Source organism: Ictalurus punctatus, chromosome 7 (assembly GCF_001660625.3).
Source record: "Ictalurus punctatus breed USDA103 chromosome 7, Coco_2.0, whole genome shotgun sequence".
NCBI classification, from domain to species: Eukaryota; Metazoa; Chordata; class Actinopteri; order Siluriformes; family Ictaluridae; genus Ictalurus; species Ictalurus punctatus.
In genome coordinates this window covers 11,778,028-11,795,628 of record NC_030422.2, presented here as the reverse complement: position 1 = coordinate 11,795,628, position 17,601 = coordinate 11,778,028, and the positions used below count along the sequence as shown (strand labels likewise).

General features: G+C 38.8%; 3 protein-coding genes, 1 long non-coding RNA gene and 1 other non-coding gene across 9 annotated transcripts; 3 read left to right on the top strand and 2 right to left on the bottom strand.

Moving 5' to 3' along the window:
• Window positions 1-163: 163 nt before the first annotated feature.
• On the top strand, window positions 164-5,987 carry zgc:55943 (DUF4612 domain-containing protein). 2 transcript variants are annotated; one of them, XM_017471936.3, is made up of 6 exons: window positions 189-362; window positions 1,380-1,522; window positions 2,237-2,322; window positions 2,794-2,858; window positions 2,942-3,002; window positions 3,914-5,987. In XM_017471936.3, the coding sequence occupies exons 2-6, from the start codon at window positions 1,429-1,431 to the stop codon at window positions 3,953-3,955; spliced, it is 348 nt and encodes a 115-aa protein (XP_017327425.1). In that variant the 5' UTR covers window positions 189-362; window positions 1,380-1,428; the 3' UTR covers window positions 3,956-5,987. The 2 variants fall into 2 exon arrangements, with proteins under 2 accessions (XP_017327424.1, XP_017327425.1); XM_017471935.3 differs by lacking the exon at window positions 3,914-5,987 and having other exon boundaries at window positions 164-362; window positions 2,942-3,240.
• tsen15 (TSEN15 tRNA splicing endonuclease subunit) lies at window positions 4,056-9,626 on the bottom strand. Its single transcript, XM_017471934.3, has 5 exons — window positions 9,450-9,626; window positions 8,799-8,880; window positions 7,915-8,050; window positions 7,021-7,201; window positions 4,056-4,343 (listed from the first exon to the last, which is right to left on the bottom strand). Exons 1-4 carry the CDS (start codon window positions 9,504-9,506, stop codon window positions 7,033-7,035), a joined length of 444 nt encoding a protein of 147 aa, XP_017327423.1. The 5' UTR covers window positions 9,507-9,626; the 3' UTR covers window positions 4,056-4,343; window positions 7,021-7,032.
• Window positions 9,551-11,096, top strand: LOC124628326 (uncharacterized). The gene is made up of 3 exons (XR_006982801.2): window positions 9,551-9,635; window positions 10,649-10,813; window positions 10,980-11,096. It is a non-coding gene; the product is annotated as an uncharacterized LOC124628326 (long non-coding RNA).
• Window positions 9,642-17,228, bottom strand: acbd5b (acyl-CoA binding domain containing 5b). Of its 4 annotated transcripts, none has more exons than XM_047156711.2 (12): window positions 16,928-17,228; window positions 16,372-16,492; window positions 16,086-16,158; window positions 15,880-16,012; window positions 15,448-15,522; window positions 14,875-15,099; window positions 14,702-14,781; window positions 12,350-12,554; window positions 11,562-11,755; window positions 11,164-11,214; window positions 10,966-11,072; window positions 9,642-10,790 (listed from the first exon to the last, which is right to left on the bottom strand). In XM_047156711.2, exons 1-12 carry the CDS (start codon window positions 17,001-17,003, stop codon window positions 10,775-10,777), a joined length of 1,356 nt encoding a protein of 451 aa, XP_047012667.1. In that variant the 5' UTR covers window positions 17,004-17,228; the 3' UTR covers window positions 9,642-10,774. The 4 variants fall into 4 exon arrangements, with proteins under 4 accessions (XP_047012667.1, XP_017327417.1, XP_017327416.1 ...); XM_017471928.3 differs by having other exon boundaries at window positions 10,966-11,050; XM_017471927.3 differs by having other exon boundaries at window positions 12,374-12,554.
• trnat-ugu (transfer RNA threonine (anticodon UGU)) lies at window positions 13,542-13,614 on the top strand. Its single transcript has one exon. It is a non-coding gene; the product is annotated as a tRNA-Thr (tRNA).
• Window positions 17,229-17,601: the final 373 nt, after the last annotated feature.

The window sequence follows — 17,601 nt, the reverse complement described above, 5'->3', positions numbered from 1 at the left end:
CGATGTATTACTTTAGTTGAAATATATACATTAAATAATTTTATATATATACGAATAGTTTTTTTAATTATTTTAAAGAAACTACAAACAACGAACACTTTCGTTTTAAATTTCTGCTTGGCTGGGTCCCAAATGAACAGGTAGTGTGCTAAGTAGCGCTTTAGCGTCTCGTTACATCACACTGTGTGTAGGGCGCCTACACAGGAAATCAGAGGTAGGTTTGGGACGCGTCCGACGGGTCTTTTCGATTTCTAATGTCTACTGCTGCGGCTGGTATCACGTGCAGGACGCGGAGGACAGTAAAACGTTTTTTTTGTGCAACTCGCAACTATTTCTACCGAAACACTGAGTTTTGTACTAAGGTAAGACTTCGCTCGGATGAAACGAATGAGAATGTAAATGTGTGTTTACTGTAATCTGGGTGTAAAAGAAGAAAACACTTGAGGGTTTGTTTTCATTGTGTGTGTGTGTGAGATTTTTTTTTCTCTCCTACCGCCGCCTCTCTTACACAACATGCTGACATCTCCACACATTAACATCGTTATCATTAACAGCTGCATTTCTGTAGAGAATGGGAGTCTAAGGAGGATTTTGGTTTGCTTTTGAATATCAGTGTTGTGTGTGTTTTGTGTTAAACGCCAGGCCATTAATTATCATTAGCTAATGGAAACAACGACAACACCACACCAGCCGCGCGGTTCTCGGTTTGTTTTCATTTTAGTTAATGGCAGGGACTCCGTGTAAACATTTTATTATTTTATTTGTACATTTAGTTTCGAAGCCTCGTTCCAGCAGCCGCCGGTGTGTGGAAATGTCTTCCATGTGGCTCAGAGAAGGAAAAATTGCGTTTGAGATTCTTCGGTTTGGGCTCCGCTCCAAATCTCTCCCTGCTCCCTATAGGCGTGAATCGAACAGTGTGTGACGTCATGACGTCTAACGCACTACCTAGTGCACTGTGTGTTTAATAGTTGGCGGTTTGGGGTTCGGCCACGTAAACAAACTCTCAAAACACGACGAAATTACACCAGAATGCACAAAGTTTGTAAAATTTCCTCATCTGCTGTCAAAACCTTCAGCTTCCAGAGGAATCAGTTAGCAATAATTTGATGATAAATCTTATTATTATTTGATCTTTTTTAAAGGAGGAAAAAAAAAATCTCGCGGCTGTAAATGAAAGTCTTATTTGTTCTGAGGGTGTGCAAACTTTTGCACCAGACTGAAAGTCCACAGATGAGTCATGGTGTTTCATTCCTCTTGCACCACAGTGACAATAAACTTAAGTCATGCTTTTTTATCCATTTGTAGTTACATGTAATGTTGGGTTGTGTAGGCAAAACTAGTTTATTCCTCTTCTCACTTATCCTCCTCTCTCTCTGCAGGTGTGGACGACTGTACCATGTTGGAAAGAGAGGAGGGTGTGAGTGAGTGATGGGCTGTGCCTCGGCCAAGCAGTTGTCGTCCGTTCCTGGAGATGAGGATGATCGGGACAAAGCCCACAGCAATGGAGATGCCTTCTCTTCAGGTCGGGAACACCTCTCTCTCTCACTCACTCAGTTTTCTGACTTACGTGACGGATCAGAGAGTCCGATATGATACAATTGGTCAATGAACGTGACCAGAACCAGGTTGCCTGATTGACATTGTAGATGTCTCAGGTGAATGTTAACCAAGTTACCACGGTAACAGCAAAATTTTGGTGGGGGGGGTGATTTATTTAGCTAGTGTAGATGGTTGTAAGATGCTAGTGTTCCCCTCCCAGTGAGTATTTAAACATGATGCAATGTCATATATCAGTTGCACATTGATTATGGAGCGCAGATCAGATGGTTCTAGAAGCGCAGGCAGTTTGGATGGGACTTCGGACGTGATCATCCAATAAAAGGCCTTCTAGACTGTCTAGTGTATAAGCCCCACCCCTGGAGGCGGGTCTTTATTTAATCTCTTTCTTTTTCTTTACAAAGGAAAAAAGTTGACCCTGTAAACAGAAATGGAAAATGTGTACAAGCTAAGAAAAATAGCTATCAGGTGGGTGTTTGTGGGTGGAGCTTACACAACCCCCACCCACTGTACACCAGGCCAATTTGTTCTGCAGAAATCAAGTTGCTGAGTTTTATACGAAACTTTATTGTGTAACATATAAACAGCTGCAGTTTTTTCCCCAGAAAGGAAACTAATGGAAGATGAAGTTTAGAAAGCAGTCAAGTGTTTAATGAAATCTGTCGCTGTTTCTGTTCAGACGAGTACAAAATGAAAGGAGTGGAGAAGGTGAAGTACATGCATGGAGACGAGGAGCGGATGAACACGCGCAACCAGGAGCACCTGGTAACACACACACACACACACACACACACACGTTTAAACTGGTAATAAACCACAGTAAAATAAAACAGCAAGTGATGGCATTCCTGCGTGGTAACCACATGGTGATTATTTTCCTATAACTGCATGTCCACATATGAGTGTTTCATTCCTCTTGTACTCGTTAGTTTTTATTTAGTAGAGAACATCATGTCGTACTTTATCCGTTTGTAGTTAAGTTTTTTTTTAACTAATCCAGTCTGAATAGGGTTCGTGTCGAATCGAAGAACAAAGCCGTCCTTCGGTCATATTTGCATATAGTTCAAGTGCCGCCCACTTCATCACACTGCACCAAATTCCTTTCTTCCTGAGTTCTGGCTGCTTTATCAGAGCATGTGACTTGTCTGCATGGTAAATGCAGTGTTTTCATTTGTCACTCTTTGAATGTTTTTTTGTTTGTTTGTATTAAGTGAAGGTGTGTATGTGTGGTTTCAGGAGAAGAGCACATTTTTGCACAAGGGCAAACACAAAGAGGCCAGTGGGAACACTAATAAAATAAGGTGAGTGGTGTATCGCGTAGAGTGTAATACAACACGCTGTCCCTGATTTGATGATGATGATGATGCGATTCCTCTTCACATAGCATCCACTCGTCAGAAAGCCAGCAGGAGTTTTTCAGGATGCTGGACGAGAAGATTGAAAAGGTGAGCCGTCTCACAAGCTCACCAAGTTGGCAGCAGAGCTGTGATTTAGCTAACAACGTGGCTTCTGACACAAGGAGATAAAAACCTGTCGCAGGTCCATTACTTCCTTCCTCAACACCAGCATAAAGCTCAGGTTGGGGGCATGGCCTAAAGCCGGATTGGCTGCAGAAGTGTTTCGGAGAACGATCTAGTTCAAAGGCAAACCCTACGTTCAAGCAAAAGTCACTATTGGGCCTGGCCTGTCCAACTTTTTTTTTCCCCTGTTCAGATGAGAAACAGTAATGGGTGTAGACCACTTCTAAAGCGAACTAATTAAACATAAACAAAGTAACACGTCGTTCTATATCATGATCTCAAGGTGCGAGATGGAATGACGGAGCCAAAATATCGTAGCGATTTCCTGCACAGTTAAACGTTAAACACGCAGGCGCTTTGCTGTCGTCACGACCCATGTCTCAAATCAAAAACCCACACCGTACATTCAGAAATATCCAGAACGGTACTCTTGAGCAGACCTTTCTGGCGAGTTTAAAGAGGTTTTAGAAATTCAAGCACCGACCTTTTAACATGAAAAGCGTCATGATTAGTACGCAAGTGTGCGATTTGAGACGGGACGCCAGTTTGTTTAGTCAGACCAGGAAATGGCATCAGACGGTGCTCCACACTAGATGACAGCAGGGTACTCAGTGGCCATCTTGTGCATGCGCAGTTAACAACGAGTATAAATCAGGCTTCAGTGTTACCAGTTTTTTTTTCCCTATTAGATGTTCATGAAACTTGCATTATTGATCCAGTACAAAAGTAAAGAGGTAAATGTCAGCCTCAGCTGATTTCTGAGGTTAACAAACAAATACAGTATGTTTGGTGAATTAAAAAAAAAAAAAAAATTTTTTTTTAACCCCCCCCTTCAGGGACGCGACTACTGTTCTGAGGAAGAGGAGGACGTGACATAACCTGACGCTGTTGTACCTCTATTCCTCGTCGAGATGATCACTCCTTCCCTCATCTCCTTTTCTCCTCTGAGCGCTGAGCCAGTTTACCCCCCAACCCCGCCCCCACCACCCAGCCCTCCTTGTTTACATTCAGCGTTCCGACCACCGAAAGCCGTCTGGAGGGGAGGAGAAAAGGGGACGTGGGACGGATGTGTTGTCATCATGGTTACAGTGCACTTGCCTTACACTAAGACTTTCTCTTGAGTTTCTCAACATTTTTGAGAGGGATCGCAATGAACATAACACTGTCTGGGGACTCGGTGGCTTTACATCTCTTGCACGTGCAGAATGAAACATTTGTTGAACATTTTCTTCTTCTTCTTCCTTGGAGATGAGACGTCCTGGGAAGCTGCAGACCATCATGTCGAAAGAAACAAAAACAAAGGACAAATTTAGTTCCATCCCACACATTCCAGTCATTTTTATATTATATATATATATATATATATATATATATATATATATGTGTGTGTGTGTGTGTGTATATATATGTATGTATATGTTTGTGTGTGTGTTGGAAAAGTATTTTCTCACCATTAAGTCTATAAGTGTTATGTTTTGTTTTTAACTTTCCAGATATTTTTAGAGTGTAACCCCGCTCAGGACTGCGAGTGTCGTCGGAGAAGGACGTTTCGTCGTTCGTGTTTCGAACGTCATACCGCAATCACACACTTTCGAATTCCAAACACATGGTTTGAAGGCTGCTTTCACACCTCGGGACGGGTCATAACCATAGCAATGCACTCCTCCCGGTCCCAGCTACTATCTAGCATCTGCCTAGCCTAGCCTAGCTTGCTCTCTCGATTATCATGTTACGTTTGGAATGTTTTAAACATGTCGTAAATGTCTGAGTTTCCCACCTTTTAGGTTTCGTTTTTCCTTGCGGCCTGATTGGTCGGGAGGTTAAAACAGAATGACGTGTAATACGTATGCTGGAAATCGAGAGGGGAAAATAAGTTAACACTAAGCGCGAAAGCAGCCTAACAGACTCGAGTTGCCCGACGCAGTCAGTGGGCATGTGCAGATAAAATCGTAAATCACGTCTACAACTGTATAAAAGTGTCATTAAAAAAAGAAGGATGTTATGGTTTTCGGTGTATCATAGTATAAAAGTGCTCTGTTTGAATCCAACCCTGTCCCAAAACCAAATAACAATAAAACTTTTTATAATAAACCAATAAACTCATCTTTTCTCTCAGCGAATTGTAGCTAGTGTTACACACAACCTACACAACAAGCGTATGGATATTTCCTAATGTTACTAATCTGGCTAACGGTATCATAGTATTTTCCTAAATGTTAGCTAGCTAGCGTTACTGTGGAAAACCAATTTTGCAACGTTAATTTAAATCCGGGATCTTCTCGGACGCTGTTTTTGGATATTTGCTAATGTTAGCTAGATTTTTCTCTTGTTAGCTAAACAGCTTGTTACCAATCTACTTTTGGGCAGTTAGCTCGCAGCACTAGCTGGCTTTGTTTATAATCTTTTTTAAGCTAGATATATGCTTATTTGGTGTTTCACGTAGACACGATTACATAACTCATATACAGAAACCAAAAGTCCTGGGTTGTTTTTTTTGGTCATAGATAAATCAGATGTACATACCCAGAAATGTTGAGTCCTATTTTCTAATGCTAGCTAGCTTAGTAGTTTTGCCGAGTCATATTTTCTCATTTTCTCTGCTGACATTCTTGGAAATTAGCTAGAAATTGCTTTGTTATGGGATATAATTATTAATATTGACTAGCTTTGTGCATATACTTTACTATTAGCGAGACATGAGGAGGTTTTACAAAACCTGAAACATTTTAATAATTGACAAACCAAAAGTTGAGAAATGACAACGTTACGTGAATGCTGCGTAGTTCTAGCGAGGGTTGATAACATTGTAATAGCGTCTTAATGATAAAATGTTACATAGTTATTTGGTGTAACCGTAATATCGGCACATGCCTCAGAGTACATGCCTCGCAAGAATGAGCAAGAAAGTGGCTGGGTTACTAACCATGTCTCGTCCTGGATGAAATAAATCTCGCACAGCTTTAAGACAGTAAACGCTCGAGGGTTTCTCTCAGTTGAGTACAGAATGTTTAAGACGAAATGGATTTATGGAATCGAGCGCGAGAGCTGAGCGGGAGTCAGGAAACAAATGTCAATCTGACTCGAGCAAGAAAACCATAAACACTTGCACAAATCTCTCTGCTTTTCACTTTTTTCTTTTCTTTTTTAAAAATCTTCTAATAACTCATACCATGTGTATAATAATGAATTGCTCAACATTTATGCCAAATTATTCCACAAGGGAGAAATCATGAGTAACCGTGTTGCTGATGTAGTTTTCCCCTTCGTTTTTTTGTTTGTTTGTTTTAATTTGATTTATTTTACATACGGTTTTATTTTGATATCATTTTCTCTGCAGGTAATGAAATACTGAGTTCATATTATATTTCATAAATCTTAATTCATTAAGTGAATTTGAAATTTACAGCCTTAAAAAAAGAAACTACTATAAATAGCTACCTTTAAAAATATGGGGGGAAAAAATCAAATAAATTTTAAAACTTAACTCTGAACGTAAAAATCACACATTAATCACAGATTTCTCGAATACATGTAAAATATGCAGAATATCTGTAAATAGACTTCATAGAAAATCTTCTATCTCTACGTTCTGTCTCTTTTTTCCCCCCTCATGGGCTCAAGAAATTTCCACATTTTCTAGAATGTAAGCTATCAATTCTATAAAATGAATAAAAATATAAAATAAAACACACTGAGTCTGTAAAAACATTAGTAATCCTATCCAATCCTTTGGGTTTTTTTGTTAGAATGTGTAATGTTTAGACTGCAAAATAAGCATTTTTAAACATTTTCTAGGATGTGAAAATCTGTGCAACGATTGGAACATTTATATCAAGATTTACATTTCTTTACAATTTCCTCCTGAAGTTTAATACAATTTTAGAGCACAATTTTCTTCTAGAATTCGTAACAGACCTTAAATGGTAAATATGCACAAACTCACCATTTATAAATGTCACGTTTGGAGTCTGCGTTTGCGGTGCTGGCGGCGTCCCAGGTCTCTGACGTCCACAGGGGGGTCAGGGGTCATCAGGCCATCGCTCAGCCGCTGATACACCAGCGTGGAATCCGACGCCACTGCACAAAGGAGCATGCGGGTTCCACGACCCAGAATGCACCTCAAACTGAGAGAAACACAAGGAGGTGGGGTCGTTATAAGACCATGTGCGATTATCATCAGAAACATCAAGTAACTGATTTTAATTTTTCTTTAAAAACGCTGCGTAAGAATTCATAGCGGTGTTATCTAAAGGTTCTTAAAGCTACGTAAAGAGTGACATCACGACCCGGGGTCAAACATGAACATTAATTCCCATTTCCCACAATGCTTTGCAAGTATACTTCAGGTTTTAACCAAGCAAACTTGACATCACTGCAGTCAATTATTTTTCCCTGTAGAACTGTAATGTAAAAACTGGCATGAGAGGAAAAAAACCCACAAAATTTTCTGAATTTTCTTAAAAATGTCAAACAATGAGATAAAGACTACAAATAGCATATTTAAATGAATCTTTAAGTGCTAAGTTTATCACATTTTCTAGCATAATTTGTCAAATGTTAAAAATGATGTATAAGTTTTTAAGAATTAAATTGATATAATCTTTGTCTTGTATAATTGGTAAACATTTATAGGAAACATTTCTAGAATATCTAAAACATCCACAGTGTACAACTGTAGCTGTAACAACTTGCACACTTAGCAGCCTTAGCATAACGCTGTGTTAACACTAATAATGCGAATTACCCTGTTAGCTAGCTTAACTAAACAATATTTAGTCTCAAAACCTGCTTTAACTGTGGCTGCGTGGAGGCATGAGCATTCTCCATGTTCACTCACTCTCTGTGACTGACACTTCTGTGAGCAGGAAGTGGATAAACCACCTGAACCTCCCCGCCTTCTTTTTCACAACCTTCCAGCAGAACAGCCTGCAGTTCAGGACTCGGCACTGCGACCACACTCGTCCAACGCCGAACTGCAACACAGGAAATGCTTCAGAATCAAATTTTCCAACAAATTTGAGGAAAATGTTGACGTTTTCATGTTATTTTCATAATCGCTGCACCTTTACACGGTCTGAAAAGATGGCGTGCAGGAATGCTTCCCAGTAATGCTATACAGTTGCCTAGCAACAGTGTCCTAATGAGTTCATGAGTTGTACAACAGTGTTGGTGTTTCTCAATATGACGACATGCGCTTATCGTTAATGCTAATGTAATCAAGGTGTCATTTTAGTCATACGAAGCCTTTTCTAAATAATTTACCAACACATCTGGGGAAAATGTCAACGTGCTTGATGTTTTCATCTCATTTTCGTCATCGTTGTAACCTTAGAACTTTTTGTATACAGGATTTGACCACTGTGTGGTAGTTAGCCTCACTTTCACCAGCAATCCCTCTTTTTGCGCAGCAATATTTTCCGGTTACTTAGAAACAGCGATGTTCCTCAGTGTGGTGGAATTTTGCTGGAATGGTTAATGCTAATGTAATTACAGTGCGATTTAATTTACACAGCCTTTTCTTAGGAACTTTCCAACACATCTGAGGTAAATGTCGCTATTCCAGACAATTTCATCCTGTGTTTGCGGTCACAGCGCTTTTTGAACGGTCTGTAGAAAAGATGAAGTCGATGAAAGCTTTGGTAAATGTGTGTGTAAGCACAAGAAGGAAATTCGCCAAACTGGGCCGTCGTACAGTACAGTACAGCACCCGCAATCTCTCACCTTCGGTCAAGTCGAGGTAAACCAGGAACGCTCCGTAAACCTGCGTGCTGTCATCTACGCCCAGATTCAGCAGGTCTTGGTACTAAACAAGAGATCAACAAATCGTTTGTGTAATAAAACGCTACATATTATGCGACATTATCATCGATACAGCTACCATAGAGGAGTGTGATGTTTAACACCCTCTGCTGCCTACACTTATGTTTCACAATTTTTCTCTATTAAACCTGCGCTAACAATAACAAAATCCCCCTGTGACGTCAGCGAGGCACATAACTGCCACCTTCTCACAGGAATAACGAAAATACAGCACTGACCAAAAAATCATTTAATGTTTTTCTGCATTGAAATAATACCTCAGAAAAGCGAACTATGACATCAGTTTAATCACAGTACTGATATTATATCGTCATATTGCCCCACCCTATATGCATATTAATATAGGGTTTTTTTTCTACTTTATGCAAATTAGCATGTTACCAGCCTAACAATAATCCGAGCTTTTTTTTCTTCAAGCAGTAATATTTCTTATAAATGACAAAGTGACTTTATATAAAATGAGCACATAATTTGGGAAATTCTTTGAAAGAAAGAAAGAGAGAGAGAAAGAAAGATAGCATTGACGTCGACATCATCATCACCCCGCCTCACCACGGGATGCTGTGTGATCCAATTCGATCCAGCTGCTGCTCGACTTTCTTCGTCCATCGCGATATTTTTCCCTGTCAGCACTTTCTAAGTAGAAAGAAAACTCTTGAAAACGCGAGCACCACGCGCCTATCTGTTAGGGTGCTCAATCTAAAACGCACTGGACGGAAACACGAGCCTACTTCTAAGGTTCCGTATTAAACTAAACGAGAGGTTTTGTTTCAAAACGTTCTCCACTAAGCTTCCCGATTATTTTTGTTTAAAAAAAAACATATACATGGACAAATATTAATATTTTAGCGTACAGAAAGATTAAACTCAAAATAAATGTTTGCTTCAGGAAGAATTAGCAAACGAATGACAAAGTGAATGGATTTTTTTCTCAGAAAGTTGTTTATTCAGTACACACAAAGTGTCACTGATGTATAAATATAGATAAATTATTCTGTAAACTCTAATAATAAATACAGAATGCATATATGAAACTTAGTATTATTTTTTAAAGTTCTCTAAAGGCTAATGACATAACTGCTAATGAGCTAGCATGACATTTAGCTAGCTTGCTTACTAGCTTGCAGAGGAAAGGAGCTGCTGTATAAAACCCAGTTGTAGCACATGAAACGTTAAATATTTTAGATATTAAGTTTTTTTTTTATTACTTCTGTTACGTTTGAAACAGTTTGTACTTTGTTTTAAAAAGGGAAATTGTGTCTTAATGGTGCATCGTTCAAGTTACCACCACTTTTACATAATCTGTGTTACTACATGTACATCATTCAAGAACTTATCAATTTTATACAATTCAAATTATAATTTGAATGATCATTTTCCATCAGATTCTTTTTCTGCTTGGTTGTCCTGCTGAAAACAAACAAACAAAAAAACAATAGAAACCATCACAGAAATTCTAATGGTATCCACTACAAATACCATTACAAACCATCAGCTGTTAAGCATTAAAACCATTACCAAGGTATTCAAAGGAGTTCTATTGGTCCTTAATGGTATCCACTAGGCATAACATGCCACCAACAGAAGGCTACAAATTACCTGTAGGGACCCACAGGGACCATTACAGTTTACATTAAAACCAATACAATTTCTATTATAACCATTACAAATTCTATGAGGGTTTCTATTGTGTGTGGGGGTTTTTTTTAGCAGGGCTAAACCTAGACCTCTAAACCGACTCAATCCCTCAGACTTCCAGTGTAGTGATGGTGACAGGGCACTAACGGGACCGGCGCACAGTCATGGTGATGTTCATAGACGTTTCTGGTGGAGTTAATATTTCAGTTGAGTTCTGTTCGTCTGCATCGTAGACGGCTTTATAGCTTCATCTTCCTGAAAGTGAGAAAGCAGCCTGGGTGAGCTGAGCTGCACACGCGAGTGTACACTTCACATCAGCTTTATTTCACTGCATATCCTTTCAGTACATAGAAATTTCATAGATTTTTAATCTGTGAACACCAAATTCACATTGTTTCAAATCTACAATATACTTATGTGTTGCACAAACCTTTTCCTTTTAAGGTAAAGCTGAGCTAAGAAGTGCGCTACAAAAGGCCAGACGAGTAGAAATGCCACTGAGATTTGGGAGATGACTGATGGACACATGGGAAGTAGCTAGTAAATAAGACAGGTTTAATAAACTGAAGATGTTTAAAGAAAAAAAAAGAAGTCATGCACCAATTTTCCTTCTCTTGCTTACACTTACCTTGTTAACCAGAACTAAATGAGGCTCAGAGCGGAGAGCAATCCTTTCAACCTGGGAAGAACATCACACAGTTTAATCAGGATTTCTCCTTCTCTCACCAGCAGAGATCACTGTCTCCTCATTAATGACTCTGCAGTCTGATTTCAAATAAAATGATCAGAACGCCACAGGAAAACTCGGTTCTGCTAGACACACGGAAACATTGTTTTATTTATTATTACTATATTTTAATATTATAAAAGACACAGATGTTATAGATGTTAACCACAAAATTAATCAACACTCTCTGACCAATCAGAATGCAGAACTCAACAGCGGTGTGATATACAGTATATATATATATATATAGAGAGAGAGAGAGAGAGAGAGAGAGAGTATAAAAATAAGATCTTCCTCACCTGAAACACAGCCCGAGCCTCCAGTGTGTTCAGCCTCGCTAACACGCTCCGCATGTCGTCCTGTAGCCGTGACAAAGCCACAACAATCTGTGTGTTCACCGGATCTATCACCACACGCTCGATGTCTCTACCATTATTCAGCAGTGCCATGATATTACTGGAAGGAGCGACAGACTCTCCTCCTAACTTACACCCTGAAGGAGAAGAGGACATTTACACAAACTGTTATTATATACAGAAAAAACTTCCGCAAAAGGAAGCACAAAATTCGTAACGTTTGTACATCGGTACATTCGTTAGTGTGTTTACGGTAGACATGTTTTTTGAACAATTACGGTAGTTTGTCTGTTTGTATACAGTACGTGTGGCACAGAAGTTATGGCAGTTTGCGTGTGTTATTTGAACAATCACTTTTGGTTGCCCATTTGTTAGCATATTTATGGGAGGCATGCTATTTGAACAATTACAGTAGTTTGGACATTTATTTGTATATTTTCAGTAGCTGTACTAATTGAGCAGTTACAGTAGTTTGCCCATTTGATCTTATTTTTAACGTAGACATACTGCTTCAGCATTTAAGGCAGTTTAAAACATTTAGTAGTGCACTTGGAGTATAAGTCATAATGTAATTTGGGTATATATTGGGTAATTTGCAGTGGTGTAGTGATTTCCCAGTGCATATTTAATCTAGTCTAGCAGCCTAGGGCTCTATTTAGGGTGCGAAATCAAGTGCACGAGATATTAACTCTTCTGTTTTGTTCAGTTACACGGCGTGGTAGGTTAAATACCGGATATTAAAGTAAATCTCTCGCCTCTTCCTCCCCCAGCTGACAGGATGACAGATTGGACCGGTCCATGTGCCGCTGTGCAGAGGGGGGGAAGTGCTGCTCCCTGTGGTTTTCCATCCTGACTCACACCCTCATCCTCTGTGTTTCCCCCTCGCCCCTCCGGCTTTTTGGCTTGAGCTGCAGCTGCTCTGAGGCCTCCTGAACCCTGGGGAGAGGAGAGGAGCACACACTCGGGTTTATACCACTGCTGGGAAAAATAAACACTACGTAAATAACCACAATCTGGACTGTGGACTGCTGTTTCAATCCAGCACCAACTTTCCAGCTGTGTGCTGCTTAACGCCTGCTTAAACGTTAACGAAAGACACTCAAGGGGACGGGGCTAAGAACAAAGCTCATTGCTGATTGGTTATGTGGCACAGAACGTGACCCCTACATGCCGAAAAACACTGGATAAAAAATAATAAACAGAACAATTTGTTGTATTGAGCGCTGATTTATTTCTCATCCTGCACAACTGCTTCTGTTTAATTTCTCCTCTTTTTGTCATGTTTTCATCAGTAACTGTATAAAATGAATATTTTATCCTGGTATTTCGACACCAACTATTAAACCATCATTTTGAAGGTATTGAGAAACTGAGGCATAAAATTTAAATGAGTTCACTCATTATTCAGGCTGCAGGGCGTAAATTAACTATTTACACTGACCAATAATTTACATACAAACCGCCAGCATTGCATATTTATTAATGCATTAATATACATACATTCATCATTCTGGTCATGTGGAAGACATGAAATCCTCCACAGATGCTGTTAGTCAATCAGATTGGACATTTCTTTGTAGGTTATATCAAGTTTGCCGTGTTTTTAATTCATGTAAATACGCTTTTGTATACACGTGTGTATACAAGTATACGTAATAATATAGAAAAGGTGTATCAATCATATAGTTTGATTCCAGAGTACAAAAGAATCTGAGCACTGAAGTGAGTTAAGACATCACTACTTCCTTCCACTTTGGACCTGGACCAGTCAGGAGAGTGCTTGTTGGATGAACTCCAAGTTCTTATAAATAACAGGAGGTGAACACCCTGGAATGCAAACACATTCTCTTCATCCTGTATGTAAGTAAGCATTGAGGGTGTGACACGTTCTTCATGGTCCTCAGCTCAAACCAGCTTATACAAGGCTCCATAGCTCAGTGGTTAGAGCACTGGTCTTGTAAACCAGGGGTCGCGAGTTCAATCCTCGCTGGGGCCTTCAAGCAAATTTTGAAGATTAAACAACACATGCTCAGGTATGTCTCATCCAAAATGTCAGGGGCTGAATTTGCTGGGATATATGTGGCATAACTGCTGGAATTAAACTTTAAAGCCAAAGCACAACACTAAAGGACATGCGTCGATCATCAACGTATACTACAGTAGATAAAACCTGATTACAGAAACATCTACGGTTTCTAGAAAATCCCATAAAATGACACACATACTGAATTTGGTTGTTCGGTATTTAAAATAGTAATACTATTTAAATGAATCATTTTTTCCAACATGTACAGCACTAAGACCCTGAGGAGAACAAGTTAATCATTTACATGGCCGACCTCAGCTCTTTCCCTAGTACTGCTGAGCGCAAAATTTGTATCCACCATGGGTTTTGAATGGAAGGAAAGCAAAAATGTGCCACTATTTTTCATTTTATTTGCCCAAAGTAGAATTTCACAATTGAAAAAAAATGTAACATGGGTGTATTCTGCAACAAGACGATATCTCAAGGCAAATGTGGATTACAGAATTTATTAGAGAATGTTCATATCGCATTTAGAAATGTGGAGAAAGAAGCGGGGGTGCAAACTTCTGAATTGCTGATGTAATTATATAATCATGAAGGGAATGTCTGTGAAACTGAATACATTAAAATGTCTTGATTAAAAGAACGTTGTTTGGTTTTGTGGTAAGGGCGTGCAAGCTTTTACACATTTCTCAAATGACAGAACTGGAAGACACTCGCTGCATAAGGAGAGTCATGGAAATATCTAGTAATCTGTCTGACCATCTAGGACATGGCCCATTATGGCATATAACACCAAACCACTTCTAACACACAAGCTCCACCCACAATCTTTAGACCACACCCCTACTTGCTCTGTGCTGAGAGAGAAAACAATTGTTTTGACTGTTTTTATCTAAGATTTTTTCCCCGTTGCATGTATATAGAAAACAGTTTTTCCGTAAGTAGGAATAAGTCCACAAATCCGGTTGTGGGGATGATAATGTCAAACCCAGCTCCTAAATCTTAAAACTTTATTCACCAAGTGATGACGAACTGAATGATGGTGTGTTTGTACCTCTTTAGCTCTCACAGAGTCATCATACACCTCGCTCGTCTGTTCCGGCTCACTGACATCACTGCCATCTGTAAGGCAATCTGACATCATCAGTGACATCATCACTTAGCACCACCCACTTTCCCATGACAGGGTGATTAATGCATTTATGTCTCGTGTTCATCCTGCAATACCATCAGTGAGGAGTTGAAGAAAGCAATCTGGAGTCTCGCGGTTCGTCTTGCGACTCATCTTGTGGCTCGTCTCGCGGCTTGTCTCGCAGCTGCACTCCAGCTCCTCCTCTTCGTCGTCCGTATTTAGGGAGCTGTGTGTGCTTTTAGTGAGAGAGGAGACACTGCCGTTACATCCCGGAGATCCTCCTCTCTCAGCTCTGTTAGCTACCCTTAGCCCCGTCACATCTGTACAATAAACATGATATGATAATCCATAATTACCGCAGGAGAATTATAGAGGAGAAAACATGAGAAAGAAAACAAACAAATACATCTTCTGGGTATTAATACAGCTGATTAATATGATTAATACCAACACAATGATTTAATGTAATTTTAAGTAGCTTTTACTGAGACTGACACACAGATAGGCCATGCCTCCTTCACTGAGATTGATAAAGAGGCCATGCCTCCTTAATTGAGACTGATAAAGAGGCCACACCTCTTTCATTGACACTGATAAAGAGGCCATGCCTCCTTCACTGAGACTGATATAAAAAGTAGCGGCAGAAAGAATAAATGTAAAAAGTTTACCTTCAGCATCGCCGTCCTCCTCCATGTCATCATCTACATCTTCTACGGAACTTCCTCTCCGTTTGTCACTGCTTCCTGATTCAAAAAATGCAAACTTACAGGTTACTATTAGTATTTTATTATATTTTATTACTTTGAGGAACCGTTATATACAAAATGACTTTGCAGGCTATTTAACTAACTAAAGTATTTTTTTTACTTTTTCTATTATTTTAATTGTGTTTATTATTTCATTATTGTACTTTTATTCTATTTTTTATTATTCAAATTATATTATTATATATTTTTACATATTTTCTTTTTCTGTCACTGCTACTATTTGTTGCATTATTCTACAATATTTTATTTTTGATTCATTTTTGTTTCTTTCTGTTTATTGTTTCTTTCTCTGTAACTGCTGTACACAATTACTTGGTAAATTTTAAACGACACCTGAGAACACCGATGTCACAGGTTTGCTGGTCATGTCATTATCTTCGTCCTCGTCCTCCACCACTTCGTAAAACGGTTCGAGCACGTCCAGCAGCTCGGACACCTCCTCAGTCACGGGAATCATCTCCAAAATCTAACCAATGGAAGAGAATGATCCTGAAAGAGTCGATTCTGCAAACATACACGACTGGAATGAAGCAACTCACCAGCAGAATCTCCTCAATGTACGCCTTCATGGCTTCTTCCTTGGACATGTTACCTAACACTTTCCAGGCCTCCCTATATATATATATATATATATATATATATATATATATATATATATATATATATATATATATATACACACACACACACACACACACACACACATTTTCATTTTCCTAAGTGTTACAGTCCTCTCAACGTTATTTCATTGTGCAATATGAATTATAAAATTAACATTTCTGCAATATAAATCTTGCTGACGAACGTTGATGCTGTTACACTCACCACTTGGCTTTACTCAGGGCATCTCGGCCGCAGGGTCCGGTGGTGTTGCAGGCTCCGACTGTGGCTTGTTTGTGGTAGGTGTAAAACCTTATCAGCATGTCATCAGACGGCACAAAGGCACCTGAGACATTACAATGTGCGCTGTTTTGTTACAGATGCATGTGCAGTTTATCAGTGAGCTTCAGTCCTACATTTCTGACTCACAGCCATGTCTCAGTGTTTCCTAGTGCATTATGGGTAATGGCTAATGCATGATGAATCTCAAAGCCACAGAGAATAAAAAATACTGTATGAACGCTCAAATATCAGAAAGCCTTCTTAAAATGGGAGTTTGTGTGTTCTACTTTTTGGGATGTTTTGCAAAATAACAAAATAACAGATACGATGGAAACTCCTGCAGTTAATCAATGTATTAATCAATGTATTATTATTATTATTATTATTATTATTATTATTATTATTACTAGTAGTAGTAGTAGTAGTAGTAGTATAAATGTTTAATTGAACAGCTAACCCCATCATTACAAGATAATAACATGTAATAAATCGTTATTACCATCTGCAGGAAAAGTCCTCATCACTTTGACAGCTGCTTCAAATCTTCTCTGATGAATCGACTTGTCGTTTTCCATCGCTGAGGACAGAAACTAAAAAAATCCTCAAACGACAGCAAAAATGACATTATAATTTATGATGATGACATGATTATACTTAATTTGCTTAATGCGACCTGCGCGAGTTTAAATACATTAAACAAACTCTACTGACAGTTAATTTACAGTAAGACAACACTGAAATAAATCTATCTAGCTTTAATGAGGAATAAACCGTGTGATAAACTCACCACCTGTGCTTTATCTATTTAACACAAAGCCTGTCTGAGGTACATGGCCTCATGGAAAATGTAGTTTTTATACTCTTTGAATTGGCGTATGAAGTGCAGAAATGGCAAGGTTTTAAACTACAAGACCCACAAATGACTGCGGCAAGAGTATTTAAACCCTATTATACGATGGCTGAATAACAAATGACTCCTTATCGGACCTATAGTGCACTACATAGAGTGTTAAACATGACCTACGTTGTGCTTTTATATATATATATATATATATATATATATATATATATATATATATATATATATATATATATATATATATATATATATATATGGTGTTTATGAGTGTTAATACATTTTTTTATTCAAATATTGTTATATACCTGCTAAAA

Excerpts from the sequence above, each read along its gene's own strand:
- acbd5b (XM_047156711.2), bottom strand. The coding sequence starts at position 17,003 with ATGGAAAACGACAAGTCGATTCATCAGAGAAGATTTGAAGCAGCTGTC. Across the intron at positions 16,013-16,085 it reads ACATTGAGGAGATTCTGCTG|ATTTTGGAGATGATTCCCGT; the intron begins GTGAGTTGCTTC and ends TCCATTGGTTAG. Across the intron at positions 11,073-11,163 it reads ATTTAGTTCTGGTTAACAAG|CTACTTCCCATGTGTCCATC; the intron begins GTAAGTGTAAGC and ends CTTATTTACTAG.
- tsen15 (XM_017471934.3), bottom strand. The coding sequence starts at position 9,506 with ATGGACGAAGAAAGTCGAGCAGCAGCTGGATCGAATTGGATCACACAG. Across the intron at positions 8,881-9,449 it reads GGATCACACAGCATCCCGTG|TACCAAGACCTGCTGAATCT; the intron begins GTGAGGCGGGGT and ends TCTCTTGTTTAG. Across the intron at positions 7,202-7,914 it reads AGAAGTGTCAGTCACAGAGA|TTTGAGGTGCATTCTGGGTC; the intron begins GTGAGTGAACAT and ends TGTTTCTCTCAG.
- zgc:55943 (XM_017471935.3), top strand. The coding sequence starts at position 1,429 with ATGGGCTGTGCCTCGGCCAAGCAGTTGTCGTCCGTTCCTGGAGATGAG. Across the intron at positions 1,523-2,236 it reads TGGAGATGCCTTCTCTTCAG|ACGAGTACAAAATGAAAGGA; the intron begins GTCGGGAACACC and ends GTTTCTGTTCAG. Across the intron at positions 2,323-2,793 it reads CGCGCAACCAGGAGCACCTG|GAGAAGAGCACATTTTTGCA; the intron begins GTAACACACACA and ends GTGTGGTTTCAG.